At 36.9% G+C, this 17,242-nt stretch overlaps 7 protein-coding genes across 7 annotated transcripts; 4 read left to right on the forward strand and 3 right to left on the reverse strand.

The window, feature by feature from the left end:
- Nucleotides 1-276: 276 nt before the first annotated feature.
- On the forward strand, nucleotides 277-4,503 carry C9374_009920 (uncharacterized protein; the record flags this gene model as incomplete). The annotated part of the gene is made up of 1 exon (XM_044700161.1): nucleotides 277-4,503. One exon carries the CDS (start codon nucleotides 277-279, stop codon nucleotides 4,501-4,503), a length of 4,227 nt encoding a protein of 1,408 aa, XP_044544471.1.
- Nucleotides 4,504-4,647: 144 nt separating this feature from the next.
- On the reverse strand, nucleotides 4,648-7,110 carry C9374_009921 (uncharacterized protein; the record flags this gene model as incomplete). Its single annotated transcript, XM_044700162.1, has 1 exon — nucleotides 4,648-7,110. One exon carries the CDS (start codon nucleotides 7,108-7,110, stop codon nucleotides 4,648-4,650), a length of 2,463 nt encoding a protein of 820 aa, XP_044544472.1.
- A 332-nt stretch (nucleotides 7,111-7,442) lies between these two features.
- Nucleotides 7,443-8,534, forward strand: C9374_009922 (uncharacterized protein; the record flags this gene model as incomplete). Its single annotated transcript, XM_044700163.1, has 1 exon — nucleotides 7,443-8,534. One exon carries the CDS (start codon nucleotides 7,443-7,445, stop codon nucleotides 8,532-8,534), a length of 1,092 nt encoding a protein of 363 aa, XP_044544473.1.
- Nucleotides 8,535-8,803: 269 nt separating this feature from the next.
- Nucleotides 8,804-9,619, forward strand: C9374_009923 (uncharacterized protein; the record flags this gene model as incomplete). Its single annotated transcript, XM_044700164.1, has 2 exons — nucleotides 8,804-9,498; nucleotides 9,589-9,619. 2 exons carry the CDS (start codon nucleotides 8,804-8,806, stop codon nucleotides 9,617-9,619), a joined length of 726 nt encoding a protein of 241 aa, XP_044544474.1.
- Nucleotides 9,620-9,806: 187 nt separating this feature from the next.
- Nucleotides 9,807-10,225, forward strand: C9374_009924 (uncharacterized protein; the record flags this gene model as incomplete). The annotated part of the gene is made up of 2 exons (XM_044700165.1): nucleotides 9,807-9,984; nucleotides 10,044-10,225. The coding sequence occupies 2 exons, from the start codon at nucleotides 9,807-9,809 to the stop codon at nucleotides 10,223-10,225; spliced, it is 360 nt and encodes a 119-aa protein (XP_044544475.1).
- A 59-nt stretch (nucleotides 10,226-10,284) lies between these two features.
- C9374_009925 (uncharacterized protein) lies at nucleotides 10,285-12,543 on the reverse strand (the record flags this gene model as incomplete). The annotated part of the gene is made up of 1 exon (XM_044700166.1): nucleotides 10,285-12,543. One exon carries the CDS (start codon nucleotides 12,541-12,543, stop codon nucleotides 10,285-10,287), a length of 2,259 nt encoding a protein of 752 aa, XP_044544476.1.
- A 172-nt stretch (nucleotides 12,544-12,715) lies between these two features.
- C9374_009926 (uncharacterized protein) lies at nucleotides 12,716-14,443 on the reverse strand (the record flags this gene model as incomplete). The annotated part of the gene is made up of 1 exon (XM_044700167.1): nucleotides 12,716-14,443. The coding sequence occupies one exon, from the start codon at nucleotides 14,441-14,443 to the stop codon at nucleotides 12,716-12,718; it is 1,728 nt and encodes a 575-aa protein (XP_044544477.1).
- Between the last annotated feature and the right edge of the window lie 2,799 nt (nucleotides 14,444-17,242).

Raw genomic sequence — 17,242 nt, forward strand, 5'->3', positions numbered from 1 at the left:
GGTTGTGAAATCACGGTGGAGGATTCGAGTGTGTCTCTTTCTCCCAACAAAAAACCAATCACTTATTTTTTCTAAATGAAAAAAGTGACAGATGACCGAAATGATGTGGACGAAATTGTAGAAAGAAACTGGTTCAAGGACCATCAAAAGGACAAACATTCTGAACTACCTTACCCCAAAAACTAGCATCGTTTTAATGATGCGAGCCTAATTTTCGGAAAGAGAAGAGGAGTAAAAGAATACAAAAAATTTGAGTCAACTTCTTTCTTTTCAAAAATGAGCCATCCTTCATCATCGGCTCATCCTAAGAACAACAACAACAATAGAAATAATTTCTACAGACAACAACAGCAAACAACAGCTTCATCCTCATCATCACAGCAACATCCTCCAAGAAGAGGAAGTAGTAGTAATAGTAATGGTAGCACGGAACAAAGTTATGGCAGACGAAATTATTATCCACATCCACCGAATAACAAATCATCATCGGCAACAACTATAACGAACGATAGCAGTAATGGTCCAGTAGCTAGCGCTGCTATCGGCAATGGTGAAAGCACTACTGATTTGACTTCGAATCAGGAATCTAGTCTCGCTGGAGGATTTAAAAACCGAAATTCAACAACGACAAATGTAAATCAACCACAAAATTTGGAAGGATCAGGAAGGAGATCTCACAACAACATATACAATCAGAAAATGTACAGAAAGAGGAACACTGATTCTAGGAGCGTGGAACGTAATGAAGGCGGACCTCAGGAAAATGTAAATAATATACAACAACAAGATGAACCACATCAACAACAAAAGAGTAGGAACAACGACAATCAGTCGAATTACAAGCGTTTTTCAAATTTCAGACACCATGACACTAGTGCTTCTAGCCAACCACAACCAACTCATCACCAAAACGAAAATGTTCAATTCTCCAGAAACACTAATTACAGAAACAGAAAAGGCCAAAACACAGACGAAAACGAAAAAGCTCGACCGAATGATGCTAGGCAAAATTTTAGGAATCACCGAAGTAGGAATGCTAATCAGGCTTCTACACCACAATCTTCCTCAAACTCTATTCAAAAACAAAACCCTGAACAAAGTGATGCCCAGAGCACTCCGAAAGCAAAATCAAGTGGCTTCTCTGTATCATCTGCCGCCTTTTATCCTTCGTCGATGACTTCTTCACCACCTGCTAGTTACAACACATATTACACGGATCAGAACAACAACCTTCAAGGATATGCCTACCCGTCCACACAACAAGTTGGAGGCTGTGTTTATTATTATCCTCAAAGCAACAACTATTACCAACCCAATTCGTATAATGCACCAGTGTTGTATGAGGCCCAAGAGCTAGAGTCCAATGTGAACCGAGCACACACTAAATTGTCGACGTCGACAAGCACATCAAAGCAGAGAAAAGGGCGCAAAAAAGAACAAGTTGAGCAAGAGTCATCAAGCGACGAGGATGAAGACGAAACAGAGTCAATTTCATCTACTCAACAAATCCAAATCAATTTTGATGAGGATGACTACATTGTCGGATTTGCGTCATTTAATGGATCTCTTTATTTTTGTTGGCAACAAGCATCGAAGGAATCAGATTCACAATCCAAGATAAGAGAAATCCTTACACAGAGCTCAAAGTATAGCACTAAAGGTTCTGAAACACTGTTTTCCACATGCATTAAGAACAAAGCTATTTATGCAGCCTTGAAGAAATTTGTTAAAAAGTTGATTAAGCAAAATCAACCTTACAATCCTTACCTCATTAACTCTCACGCTTCTATTCTGATGAAATCATTTTTACTTTCTTCAAATACTTGGTTAGAGTTTTCTGCTAATCTTCCTGCTATTTCCAACAAATTTGCCAAACTCAAGGCAAGGGAGGTTAAATATCTATTATCAGAATACTCAACTGAATGGAATTATTTCCAGGATATTGACCTATCCAAAGAGGACGTACTTGACAAATTTATCAAAGGGGATGAAGAGTCCACTGTTGCATCCTTTATGGAACGTATGAAAAAAAGCGAGTTTTCAAAGTTCAAAAGAAGATCTCATCTTCTTGTTTGCTCTTGGGTGTGTAAATGTCCAAATGGATTGCAAGAGGTTTTTATTGAACTCATCCGAACACTTAAATCTGTTCACAACACTTTAGGTTTCGTACGAAAACGCTTGAACGAGATATTCGAATCTGAGAAAAATGAAGCAAAGCCACCTAAAATGACTATTTGTGAATTAGTTGCAAAAATTGACAACGTTTCTGACTTGACGCCCTTTAAACAAAAAAAGCCCGAGTCTTCAATATTCGCAGAGAAACGCTTGTCTGGATCGAATTTTAGCGATACTTTTGTCAAAGAAATTGCTGTTATTTTATGCTTGAACATTTTCCAAGATTTGAAATACAAGTACGATTTCTCTCACAAGAAGCAGAAGGGAGCAGCAAATGATTTCAAAAAGCTTTATTCTATTGTGGATGTGGAGACGCAAAAACAAAAAACAAGCTTTAATGCTAAAATTCAAGCAGCCTACAGAGATCAGAACGAAGCATCAATACTTACTCAAGAAGAAAAGGAGAAATTAATAGAACAACTGATACAATTTATTACCTTTGACAAGGAGTATAGATGCTACCAACGATACTTCGATCTACTTAAAACGGAGGAGGACGAAATTATCAAGCCCTTCGGCTGGTTTCAATATCCATATCAGCTTAAGGCAGTAAAATGGTTGAAAAGGTTAGGAGCTCAAATTGACTGGGTAGAGATTTATCTCAACAGGATATATGCCTCTCCCAATTTTGACCCAGACATTTTAAAGCAGATCGATAAAGAATGTGATATATCTGCGAAATATTCACTAGAATCCAAAGACAATCGACTCTCGTTTCTAGATCATCATGACCGAACATTCACAATCGACAAAAAAGGAACAAAAGATTGTGATGACGCGCTTACAATTTTATATCATGACCAAAACTGTATCCATATTGCAGTCCATGTTACAGATGTTGCCTCAACCATTTTAAGAAATGTTGATCTTTCTCAAGCTGCATCTCCAGTCGATGAATCCAAGAAAGAAGTCAAAAGAACTCCTCCAGTTAGGACTAAATTCGCTGATCATCCAATATTTCAAAGCTCCTTATTTTCAGAGGCCTCAAAGCGTGTAATGTCGATTTACATACCAGGAGTAGAAGAAACCTATGCTCCTTGCTTTCCACGACACCTCTCTGAAGATGCTCTTTCGCTCATTGGCAAAACACCTAAGGAAGTTATTTCACATATTTTTGTTATTTTTAAAGATGGAAGAGTAGAATTTAAAGGTGTATTCAAGGGTTTGATACAAGTAAGCCAGTCTTATTTCTTTGAGGAAGCAGATGAAAAAATCGAATCACCTCATGCAGATCCTTTTTGGAAACAGTTATATGACTGTTGCTGTGCTGTTCATGATGCACGTTTGAAACATGGTGCCAAAAAATTTACACCTGGTGTTGTTCCTCTGGGAGGAGTTGAACTTGTTCTTGAAGAAAATAAGAATGGCAGTGACGATCCAATAATTCACGTCAACACTCACCGAACAACTCCTTCCAAGTCCTCAAAAATTATTACAGAATTCAGTATTTTGCTTAATGCTACAATGGCCAGATACTTCTATGACAACAGAATAGCAGGGCTCTACAAAGAATTCTATCAAACATACAACAGATTGCTTCCAGAATCGATAAAAGATATGGACATTGAAGAGTTTGTTGAAGTTGCATCAATTTTAGATCCTGAAGGTAATGAAACGAATTATCTTGCGCAAGGAAAGAATCACCAAACTGAGAACTATCAGGCTTTATTGCGGTTTGAAAATGAGCTAAAGCAACAAGGAAGTAAGAAGACAACAAATATTAGCAAAATAACGACAAACCCAACAAAATTTTACCAAAATATCATTGGTGTAGAGTTATACATGCAACTTTCTTCACCATTGCGGAGATGGCTTGATTTAGTTTTGCAGGTTCAATTAGTGCATTATTTGAATACAATTGAGTCCGGAGCCACATGGACAGGAATTGAAAACAGTTTATTCAGCGAGGAGGTTTTACATTATTGGAGCGAAAAAGTTTCAGACAAGATTGAAACAGTTAAAGAAATGGAAAAACAAGTGCTCTATCACTACTTCCTTAAATTTTTAAAGAACAAGATGGAATCTTGTAATAATGAGCACTATATTTTGGAGTGCGTTTCTGAAATTAATTTCAGAAAAGGTAAAAGATTATCTCACTCACATCATGACAATACCGCAACGAACGCGCATAGAGATTACAACAATTTAATCAGCAGAAATAAGCCAGTGTTCACACAATTGTTACGTTTAAGATTGGTGAAGTATAATTACTTTGCTATTGAGGCCTATGTGACAAGCAATACGATCGATATGGATGACATGACCACAATTAAGGTAATTGATATTGATACCTATTGTCACACCATTTCTGCAGAGTATGTAAAGTGAGAGAATCAAGAGATCCAATAGAGAGACCTACCAGCTATCAGGTAGTCAGCGGTCTCTTTTAATAAATTAATCTTGTCATGCTATGACAAGCAGTATGAACAGCGAGAGAGATGTGTGTGAACTTCACGTTCTGGAGTTAAAGGTTTACCGCAGCCACTGCTTGCAATTCTTACTTCCACACAAACACCTCACTTGCTTTTCACATACATAATGGTAGTCAAAGGTCAATTCTTCACCAATTTCAATGTTTCTCTTACAAAAGAAGGCTATTTTACCGTATCTTGGGTCTCTAATTTCACTGCAAACCAAGTATTGTTGCAAATTGCCATCACATGAATGATTCAAGAATCGAGTAACATTTCCCTTGTAAGTAGAATCAATTGTGAAATCACAAACAATGTCTCCATGAGAAACATCAAATAAATAACTTAATCCTTTCCTATCATAATATCGACCTCGTATCTCTCCAACCTCATCCGTAATTAATTCTCCTGTATAAATTTCAACGAATTGACCTCGATATAACTTTTGAGCTGCTCTTAGACCCCAACCTGTATGATTGGTTTTGAAAATGGCGAGTTTAACATCAGATCCTTGCTGAACAACTCGATTAGGGCACGAATCTGAGCATGAGCACTCACTATTGCATTCCACAATAATGTATTTAGTGTTTGTGTCTTTTAAGCGTTTGTTATCGTCATAGTAAACCTCATCTCCACGACGCACGGATTGAAATTTTTCAGATTGGGCATCGGATGAATCAAATCTATACTCTCTCTGAAGCTGCAAACATTTACATCCTTTTCCACACTTTTTTTTACAGTCACAAAATTCAATATTTTTCAGGGCAGCTACATTTTCTCTTGTTTCCTTCGAAATTCCTTCACCAAACTCGGTGGTGTTGGAATATTCAAAGTTTGAAAATTTGCTAAAATCTTTTTCGTTCACTACAGGTATTGCATATTTTGCTCTTCCAAGAGAAATGTCATCAAATCTATAGAAATACTCTTCCTTCTTTCTCGTTTCAGCTAATGTTGACAATGTTTCTCCGTTAATTAGTTTACACACCAGAGTCCTAATGTATGAAAAATGTTTGTTGGTATACTTTTTCTTAAATGTCATTAACATTTCGACATGATTTGGTTCTGTGGATGGTTCTGGGTCATAGACATTGTCATCGTCTTCGCTGTCGCTTAGTGCAGTCTTTCCTGTTATAAAACCTCTAGAGTTTGGGTATGATGTCATGGTTTGAGAAATAGCCTTTTCTATCAAAAGATCAATCTCTTCTTTACATTTTCGAAGTTTTTCTAAATCAAGAGTTTCATCAGCCGTGTAAGAAAAGTGTTTCCAATTGAGTTCAACCTCTGTGGCAAGCAAATCCTTATTCTTGTTCTTGATGTACTTTTTGACGACTGAAGGATCTCTTCCTAGAGCAAGACAAATGACAGTCAACCAGTGAACAGGAAACTTGGTGAATAATTCTGAATTGTCAGAAAGAGCATCTAAAAGCAGTTTTTCACTGGCTGTAAGATGTGTCGTTTTGACAAGAGTACTGAAAATAATCCATTTGACGTCCGTAATGATGGCCACCACTTGTGACTTGAATAGATTAAATGAATCTTCAGATACATCCTCCTCTTCCACAACTCCTTGTAAAAACTTGAAATAATTCTCAATATGTGATTGCAGTGGATGAGTGGAGTATTCATTGATCGTTTCAAGAGCATTGTCACAAGGTGATGTCAATATGTCTTCTTGTAGAGTTCGTTCATCATTCTCCCAATGAGTAATCACAAGTCCAGGCTCGTTTGGAATTTTATATTTGAATCTAAATCCAAAATCACATCGTTCTTCAGCAATTAACACGGGAGAATCACAAAAATAGCCAAAGACGGCAAAGTATTTCTGTTGGTCATTCTTGTCTGCTCTTGGAACACAACTTCCTAAATAAACTGCCTTAAACCCATCAACATAAACTTCACATACTAAACCTGAAGGAACAAAGTTTTTCACTTGTGCCACAAGTTGTTCTTTGAGACCAGACACTCCTTCCCATTCGAACATCTCTTGAAGGTACGTCTTTTTAATTTCAAAAACTTCAGAACTAGTTTTTGCACATAATTCAGCGAGACTTGGCGGAATGACATTGTCAACAATAATAGATTTTACAAAATCCATAGTCTCCACATAATTTTTTTTCACTTCGGACCTTGTTGGAGGTGAAACAACACCATTCTCAACAACAAATCCATGTCTTTGTAGCCATGTACAAACTCCCTCTCTAGTAGTCAATAATTTATCTTTTTTATGACTAATTTCTGACCACAACTCATCCACAGAGACTCCTTCTTCGTTTTTCAAAACTGTTTGAATGAATAAAATTACATCTTTAAATTCGGGATGATATTGCATTCGTTTCAACGAAGTACAAATTCGAGTATCATACGATATTTTAGAATTTAAGGTTTTTCGTTTTTTTGATCTGATGGTGGTCGTATTGGGTTTGGAACGGGATGGTTGCCGTGATGATGCTGATGAAGGCTCAACCACCGAAGACTCTTCCTCTTCGCTGTTGTTGGCCGGAGTGTCTTTGCGTTTTGGCGCCATTTTTTTTCTTCTTTAAAATTTCACAATGTAACGGTGATTGTCCTTCTGCGAAGATGCAAGAGTTCATAATTATGATAGATTTTGTTGTAAAAAATAATGTTTAAAAATGTTGACTCAACCATACAAGCGTAACAAATTGTATCATCATCACGACGACTTGTCAGTGGCCAATGACATGAGCACTGACAGTTATTGCAACAATTCAAACATCTTTTACAGGGACATGTGTGTGAGAATTATGCAATTTTTAGATCCTCTTTTCATCATTACAAATTGTAAATTAATTTCCAAAGTTTGGCTCGGAGCAGTTTCATGTCCCTCTTTCAATTTCTATGCATTGGGAAGATGACTTGTCCAAAGCAATGCTTCGACACATTTCAAATACGGATGAATTTAATATCACCTCGTTGGATATTACAAGCGGAGTAGGTCTATTAAACACACACAAGGACGCCTTTTGGTCCATGCATCAAATTCCTAGAACGGTATCTGACAAGGAAGATCTCAATTTGTATCAATTCATTGCATTAGGAAATAATTTCAAAAATTTAAAACATTTAATCATTAGGGACCATGGACGAAAAGGTATTCATCATTCCATCGATGGTTTTAAAGAATTGGTATCCAGTAGCGAAAATTTAAAACATCTTGAACAACTTGTGTTGCACTCGACCACGATTGGAGATGAAGGAATTGAATACCTATGTCAATCTCCATACATAACAAAACTGAAAGAGTTAACATTATTCTGCGTTGGATTGACCACAACTGGAGCTGAAAGACTACTTCACAATGTCAATATGAAAAATCTAACGACCTTAAATATTAGTGAAAATAATATTGGAGGAGAGAAATTTTCCGTTTCTCAGCAGCAGAACAATGAAGTGTTACATAACTTGACTACACTGCTAATTAAGAAATGCATGCTGGACGAAAGTAATGCCATTTCATTGTTTCAGAACTCGACCATGAGCAACTTGACGACCTTACACATGGCACACAACACTATTACTTCAAAAGGAGTGTATTTTCTTTCGAATAGTCCATACATGAGCAAATTAACCGACTTGGATTTGTCTCATTGTCAAATTGGAGATGAAGGAGTTCAATCACTCACACACAGTCCTTACATTAGAAATTTAACACGCTTAGGGATATCAACCAATAATATAGGTGATATTGGAGCTCAATATATTGCATCAAGTGAGAATATGATCCATCTTAATTCATTGGACATTTATTCACACAAGATGTCACACATTGGTGTTCTTGCCATTGCCAATAGTACCATGTTAAGAAATTTAACATCTTTCCACATTTCCAACACACACATTCCATACCACAAGGAGGCAAATGAGGCCATTGAAAGAATGAGAGAAAAGGGAATTTTTGTATTTGGTTTTATCTCTGGATTTGACTACTAGTCATCATTCCTCTTAATAATTGAATCCATTGATCTTGTTTATTTGAATGTTTTCGTATTGTAATATAAATTAACAATTGAATTCAAAATAAAACCTAAAAAAAGAATCTCTAAGATTCGTCAGCACCATTTAGGGCAATTACCACAATCATCATTAACAGTCTATCATCATCATAGTGAGAGTATTATTAGTGTTGAAAATTGAGTGTATCTTTTAACTCTCCGATTTTATAAACTCATCCTTGGAATATTATTTGAAATTTAAACATCATGATGACTCAATGGCTTTCGTCCATCATTTCAAACAAACGAGAATATCATGATCACATTTCTTCAACACCCCCTCAAAGTCCTTCCTTTTCACGATCCGATGATCATCAGACCTCCATGGTACATGAGCATTCCTATCATCATAATTTAATTCCTTCCACTTGTCTCATTGAAGAAGATTCCATTCAACTGCAACAACGATCAAGCCTTGACAGGATCATTCAAAATCCCATCAAGAAACAACAACAACAACAAATAATAATAACAACCACACAACAACAACAACTCGATGAAAAGCATCAAAAAGTAGAAGAACTCAAAATACGGTATCCCTCACTCTTTCAAGAAGTTTTGGTGTTTGAAGATGATAATGATCAGAAATTGTGTCCGATTTGTTTGGAATTGTATACAGAGGAAAATCCTGAAGTGTCATGTAAATGTGGACATGGCTTTCATTTACAGTGTAGTGAAGAATGGAAACAACGATCTTCTCAATGTCCGGTTTGCTTTCGGAAATTAATTTATTCATTTGAAGAAGAAGAATTACCCAAAGAGGAGGAATATAAAAAATCAATGACGAGTCGTCATGATTCAGTGACGACGACGACGATGAGGAATTATTATATGAATGAACCATTGGTAACAACACGAGAGGACTTTTCAAGTCGAGGAAAGATGTTGAAACGAATTTTAAGGTGAGTATGAGAAATGAATGAGGATGTAACAATGTTGTTATGAATTGAATGTGGGTGTGACATGTTTCGTGATTGACTTTGGATTTTTAGATGTTTATGTTGTTGTTTCTGTTGTTGTTGAACATCATTTTCTGTCAACACGTGTAAGATCCAAACATTTGACACTTGCATTCTCATCTAAGTGATAGTGGCACTACTTTTCCAGATCCCTACGATACAATTCATTAATTTATTATTTTATGAAATACAATTATTCAAATTATTAAAAATTAAGAAAATTGTAAATTTGTTGCGCCAATCATAAAAAAATGTCAGCAGCACGAAAATCATCAGCCAGTAAGGGAGGACGCAATTCAAAACAATTCCATAGACCCGAGCATTGTCTGAGTTTTAGTCCATCGGAAGTGTTTAAAGTTATTTCAAATGATGATTTTGATTTTTATATTGACAAGAGATGTGCATTGTATTGCAAGAAATTTAAAGAAGGTGGGTATTGATGATGACAGTTATGAAGTGGAAAATATACAACAATTAAAAACAAATAGCAATCGCAGAAGGACAATCAGAAATTCAGGTTGAGTTTGAGTCTAACGTGGTAGAACAAGTTATTCAATATTTGTATTATAAACAACGATACGATCCCGAATCGGAAAACAGACCAGAATTTCAAGTGGACCTATATTCTGCTTTAGATGTGATGACAGCTAGTTATCAATTAGGTTGTTGATATCATGTAAAACTTTAAGAAATCATTATTATATTATAATATTATATTAATAACAACGTTTATTTTACTGAAATCATTGATCGATTCAACTCTAAAGCCAGCCGTATCATTTCAATCTTGGAGTTATGACGATTATCTACAGGAAGAGATTTTTGCTGAACGAAACGAATAGCAAGGTTTGAAAATTCCTTTGGTGTTTCTGGATTGCTCAGAATTGTCTTATTCCAAAATTCTTTGAGAATGCTTTGATCGATTTTCTCATTTCCAAATGTTTCAAACACAATCACCATTTCGTTGAATGACAATTCATTATATCTAGAAAGGAAGTTCCTTTCATTGAGCTTGAGCATAATATTGCTTTGCTTTGTAATTGGTGAATAACCAACACAAGCACATCGTCTAATGATTGGGAATTTGTTGTAAAATGCATGTTCAACACAAGCTGGGATTATGACGAGAGGAGCTTCAACTTGTGATTTGTTTCTGTCATTTGGGTTGGCCAGAGGCATGGCATGAAATAGATGACTTAAGCGGCCACAATACCACACCATGTCATTTTCATCCTTGTATCCAATATCACCTGTTTTATGGAAGAGCACGCCGTCAATCATCTCCTTTGTTTGTAGCATTGCTGTTTGGTCGAGCTCGTATCTTGGGCTAACGGCTTTTCCACCAATCCAAATCTCTCCAACTTTTCCTCCTGAAACCTTGTCTTGGTTTCTAATGAGAACAGTCACATTTGGGCACTCCTTTCCAACACAATACCCTCGTGTGATGGAGTGTTGAATTTCTTCTGTTTGATAAATTTTCTCAAGTTCCCATGTATTTGTCAGACAAATAGGTAAACACTCAGTAGCTCCATATGCTGGAAATAATAAGGCTGAAGAGTCTTCATCTTTACAAGCCCATTGGCGAAACTTCTGATGAAGTGAAAAAGGTGTTGAATTTCCTCCACAAAGCAAGACCTCTAATGGTGGAGAAATGCTGTATTCTTCCTTCACTTTGGTATTTGGTTTGTTCTTGCGAGAGCAATACTCCATTATCTCCATCCAAACAATTGGACTGCAAAAACCAAATCTCGGATAAAAGTTATAGGTATGAATCGTGTTAATATATTCGTTTGGATCAACACTGGATGGTTTTGATAAATCAAATGGAGGTACAATTGAGGTCAACCCCATGCAATTCACACACAAGGTCATGACAATGTTGTGATTGATAATTCTGTCCTGTCTTCCTTTCAGTAAATATGGAGTCATTAATTCTCCAAAGCTCTCAATTTGACTCTTAAGCATAGCATGAGTGATATGTACCAATTTTGGTTGCCCTGTTGTTCCAGTTGTATTTACAATTGCTACTGTGTCGTCATCGTTATATGAAAATAAATCCTCGTCACTTGAAATAGGGTCCTGTTGAAGCTGGTCAACCTTACTGATTCTTGGTATGTGTGACCACTCGAAACTATTTTTGCTTATTAATTTGTAAGCAGAGAGAGAACTAGTGAACAGTAAATATTTCTTTCCAAGGGATAGCCAAGACCTCTTCTTCACAAAATGAATGACTTGAATTATGCAATAAATAAGTGGAGAAACTAGAACAGCATCAATGTCAAGTTTTGGAATCCATTCAAAAAAGCTATTCAGTCCACATTCTTTTGGATTTAAAACAATGACTTCTTGTCCACTCTGAATTAAAGCAAAAACAAGAGGAATCAGTTGAATATCAGTTGGATCTACCAATGCAATCACTCTATTTCTTTTCTTTTTGGAAAGCTCTTTAGTAATATGTCTATTATAGAACCGAATGGACTCTCTTAATTGATGAAATGTCATTGAATATTTAGGGCCATACAAGTAATTACTTGGATACAAATTAATCTTTCCTATGGCCACAAAAATTATACAAGGAGTAATGAGTAAAATAGTTTGAGATAATTCAAGCCACAAAAATAGCAAGGTGAAAATTATTCCTCCAATGGTGAAGTAGATCATCTTGTTTAGTTTTACGGCTTGTGGATAGTGCAAGGCTGGAGTTTGAACATCCTTCTCTTTAATTTGTTCAAATAACCTTCCGAGAACATTGGACGATGTTGCTGATGATTTCATGGAACGATTTCTTGGAGGAGGAACAGGAGGCTGATTTTTAACAGTGTCCGATGATTGTGAATTATTATCCGTTTTGAAATTGGAAATTGTTGGATGCTCGTCATGATTATTATTTACAATGGGGGTTTCATCGTCATCGTCATTTTCCGAGAAGGCTATCACCCCTGCATTTTCCTTGTTGAATGCAAGCCTTGCTTTGTGCGATGAAAACATTTTTTACATGATACTTATCGGATCAATCTAACGTGGCTGCCGCACATTTAAGGCTTACAATGAAACAATGAAGTATTGTTGAGGCATTTCTACTTTTTATTGGGTTTTTGATCTTGTTTTCTTTATGGCTGACGGGTTTAGGTGCACAATCCTCAGTTTTGATGAATGTGAATTATTGATCAGTTTGACCATGTTCCTCCAAAACTTTAACAGCTTCCTTGATCTTTTGTTGGAGAGCATCTGTGGATTCAATCAAGTGCAAAATATCAGAAACTTCCATATCCAAGAGCATACCAGTAATCTTTGGAGCATTCTTTGGTTCTCTCAAGTGAACGAGTGGGAAAAGTCTATCTCCCAACAATTGCTTTTGATCTTGATCGGAAAGGTTTGCCAAATATTCAGCAGACAATTGGTCAGATGATCCTTGTGGAACTTGTGAAGAAGCTTGAGTTGGTGTAATTTGTTGTGGTTGTTCTCGTGGTTGATTACGAGCATTGTTGTTGTACTTGATGTTGTTTGCTGCTCTATTTCCTTGATTCTTTACAGCACCAGTAGTGGCTCCACGTCCTCTCACAGCACCTCCTCTTTGAGTCATTCCTCCACGGTTGTTTGCACCACCACGTCCACCAGCTGGTTGCCAGCGAGGCTTGAGCATTTGACCTGCAGGAGGGAATGCTCCTGGAGCGTTTGCAATGAAGAATGGAGGCATCATTTGTGGTACCATAGGTTGCTTTCTAGCATTGTATTGAGCTTCGAGTTGAGAACGACGAAGTTCCTTTGGTTGAGCAAAGTTGACATAGAGTGGCTTAGATCCGATCATATGTCCATTCATTTCAGTCAATGCCTTGTTAGCTGCTTCTGGTGTCTTGAAACAGACAAAACCGAATCCTCTGCTTTGCTTGTTTTCATTAACCATAACTTTGGCAGATGTAATTTCGCCAAACTTTGAGAATTCTTGTTTCAATCTCTCGTCATCAACAGAGTCATCCAAATTTTTGACATAGAGATTCAATCCCTTGTATTTGTTAACCTTTTCTTGTTTCAACTTTTGGAAATATTCCTTCAACTTGGCTCTTCTTTCGCTCTTCTTTTGAGCTCTTCCGACGAACAACTTTTTCCCCTTATACTCCTTTTCGTGCATATCATCAATTGCTAGAAGTGCAGAGGCGTGATCTGCAAAGTTGATAAAACCAAATTCCTTTGATTTGTTATCCTCACCTCTCATAACAACAGCACTTTGAATCTCGCCAAACTTCGAGAACAATTCTTTGAATTCTTTGTCATCAACGCTTGGATCCAAGTTCTTCACGTAGATGTTTGTGAATGAATCTTCATTGCTCAAAACCTTCAATCGTTCGCTCTTCTTTACAAAAGGTCCTACGAATACTTGTTTACCGTTTAACAACATTCCGTTAACTTTGGCAATAGCTTTTTCAGCAGCTTCTTGAGTTTCAAAATGAACGAAACCATATCCAGCTGATTCAGTGCTGTTTTCACCAGTTTCATTCTTCTTGGTTGCTTGACAAACTTTGCAAGATAAAATGTTACCGAATGCGGAGAATGTATCGTAAAGAGCCTTGTTGTCGATTGATTTATCCAAGTTCTTGATGAAGATATTTCCAATACCGCTTTTACGGATAGAAGGATCTCGTTGTGACCACATAATACGGATTGGTCTTCCCTTAACGCTAGTGTAGTTTAGGGTATCAAGAGCTCTTTCTGCGTCTTGTGGATTTTGGAAATTTACATATGCATATCCAAGAGATTTACGAGTCATCGCATCACGGCAGATACGGATTGAGATGATTGGTCCAACCTCATGGAAAAGGTCGAACAAAAGAGCCTCTGAAATGTCTTCGTGCAAATCTCCGACATAGAGTGAAGCTGAACTGTAGTTCATTTTATAAGAGAGTTTATGATGTGGTTGGAAGAAGGGATGATGGGAAAAATCGCCTTTGAAGCGTAACGGATGGAGGTATTTTTTTCAAAAAAGAACAGAAGCCTTGGGTACGAGTCAACCGCTTGCCTTCTCTTACAACGCTCTGAGTTTTTTTTTGTCGGTTTGTTGTCCTTCAACTTATGCGTTGAACTCTATCGACTTGCTGTTTGTGGAGCTCGGGTGAGGTAGCGCCAGGCGCATCAAGTTGGGATTCACTTTGGAAGGGTGATGAGGATACAACAATTATTACATCTTTCTTGTTTTGTCGCTATGGGTGATGACGGATTGCATCATTATCAATAAATAATTTGGAGGAGTCTTGAAAACGACTAATCTTGTGAATCAACATTTTCAAACTGTTCGTGCTCAAAAATTTTGTGAGTTCAATTATGAGCTTTGCTCTTGTTTCATCACTTGATCCATTTCATACATGAAGTGAAGACACTTGCCCGGTGTCTAAAAGTTTAATTGGCTTACAAGGTGCTTTATACATCTTGAAGGGGTGATTGAATCATTCACTTAATAGTACACAATAGCAACGAACAAGGAAAACACCATCAAACCATGTTCCTACTTGTTAAGTCCATCCTTGAGGAGTTTCTCCATCTTTTCATCAAATTCTTTTAGGAGATTATCTTTGGCTTGTTTCTCTTTACTAGTTGAGATGTATCCATTGACTCCTTCACGAATGATTAGTTCAGTTTCCAAGGAAATGGTTTGATCCACACTGTATTGAATGAGTTTGGATTTGAATTGGATGGAACTTCTCATACGTTGTAACAAATTGTCGTCCACAGTGTCGAAAATTAAAAATGAATTTAATAAAACAGTTCCAAACTCTGTTTGAATAACCGTCTTGATATTCTAACATTCTATATTTGAAATAATTGACAATTCTTTTTAACATTGCCAATGAAAACTCAAATTAACTGAGTGGAATTGTTCAATAAAGAATAATTTTCATGCATCGATCTCCACGTTTATTTAAATCAACAATTTGAACAAAACAAACAAATTCGATCAAAGTGCTGATCTTGCAAGCAAACACTCAAATGAGTGAAAGAGAGGGGAAAGGACCCAACGTGTCGTAAAAATAAAAACCCAAATCTCTCATTAGCTTGTTAAAATTTGTGAACGGAAAATGGATTTCAAAGCAAGAAAGATGAAATCCTTCATCTCTCAAATCTGCCCGTATTAGTTCCAACTCGTGCTTTGTGTGTACAGGATTGTGTTCACCTCAGATATTAATCTTTCGTTTCTCTTCTTTTTCTTTCGGCCCTTTTGTATAACATTCAGAATACCACTGCTGACCTTTCTTCGTGGCAACGGTATCCATAAATTTCAAGATAACATCTCGCAGTTGTTCTTCGTCGTGTTACAGTGTTACCTGAGGGCGATCTTTCCATCTCCGATCAACGTTCCAATAATTTCGAACAAAAGCTTAAGAGTGGACATAGATGCTTGTAGATTGGATTTCTTTAAATATTGCTCAATAGTTTTTAATGCTGAGGTTATTGGTGGATGTGAAAAGCAATACTTATGTACAATTAATACGAACCTGTTTGTGCGAGTCCTGAATTGGAAAAGATAATTGGAAGCGATGCTTTCTTGAGTAGGAGTGTAACGGATGAACGTTGAATGCCCCTCCTTCAAGTTTAAGAAGATCATCCTTGGTACAATGCTCTTTTTGAATGGTTGTTGGTGACCATACTCCACAAAGATGTCCTGTATCATTAATTGATCCCGTTGCAATGTAAACCGGTCTGTTTTGGAATCTTTCAAACGCTTCAGAAACTGTTAATTCACAAGGAGAGATATTCAAATCTTCCCTAAAGAAAAACGTAACATCTTTATTAAATCCAAAACGAGATCCGTTTAGAATAGACTCGCAATATTTCTTCAATCTTTCAAGGAATTCATGATCTATGGAAAGGTTCTTTGAAACCTCCTAGAGTTCCGTAACGTTGAATGTTCTTGGTGGATCATGGAACAACCATTTTGGACATTTCATGATTAAATCACCTTGAGCAAGAGATAAACCTACTGATTCTTTGCTCTATTGTAAAAGTTTACTCCACTGAACATTATTTGGTGATGCACTGTCATGTATTCGACAATCATGGAAATACATCGTTGCCTTGAAGTTGATTTGGATTTGGTCCATAGATGAGGAAAGGAGGTTTTTTCGCCCATGAACGATTTAATCATAACCATGGTAATTTCCTTTTGAACATTAGAGTCCAGATCTTGATTAGAGAGAGCGGGTGCAGAATCTTTCCATCCTTGAACCTCAGTCGTATCACAAGAGCCTTTTTTCTTCTTTAGAGCAGAGAAAGCCTTATTGGCTTCTTGGTGTGAGCGCTTTGATACAGATTTAGGGTAGAGCCTCGGTGAAAGGCAAAAAGGTTAACAAACATTGGTGAGTGTCCACAAGGTTTATTGCTCGTAAGTCGAGGTGGCCGAGTGGTTAAGGCGGTAGCCTGCTAAGTTATTGGAGAAATCCGCGTGGGTTCGAGTCCCATCCTCGACGAAGTTTTTTTTTTGGAATTTTTAGTACTTTATGTACGGCAGGAGTTAACGCAGAAGACACAATTTTTGTCATCGCCTAATCCCTTACAACTGACCATGTTATACAAGAGACTTTAAAGCTTTAAACTTCTCAGTAGTAATCTCTGCATTGGTTTGATGTTGTTGTGCTCAACAATGATGCATACAAAAACAACAATGACCATAAAAAATTGCTCTGTAGATACACACAAC

This window comes from Naegleria lovaniensis, assembly GCF_003324165.1.
Source record: "Naegleria lovaniensis strain ATCC 30569 chromosome Unknown tig039, whole genome shotgun sequence".
NCBI classification, from domain to species: Eukaryota; Heterolobosea; class Eutetramitea; order Acrasida; family Naegleriidae; genus Naegleria; species Naegleria lovaniensis.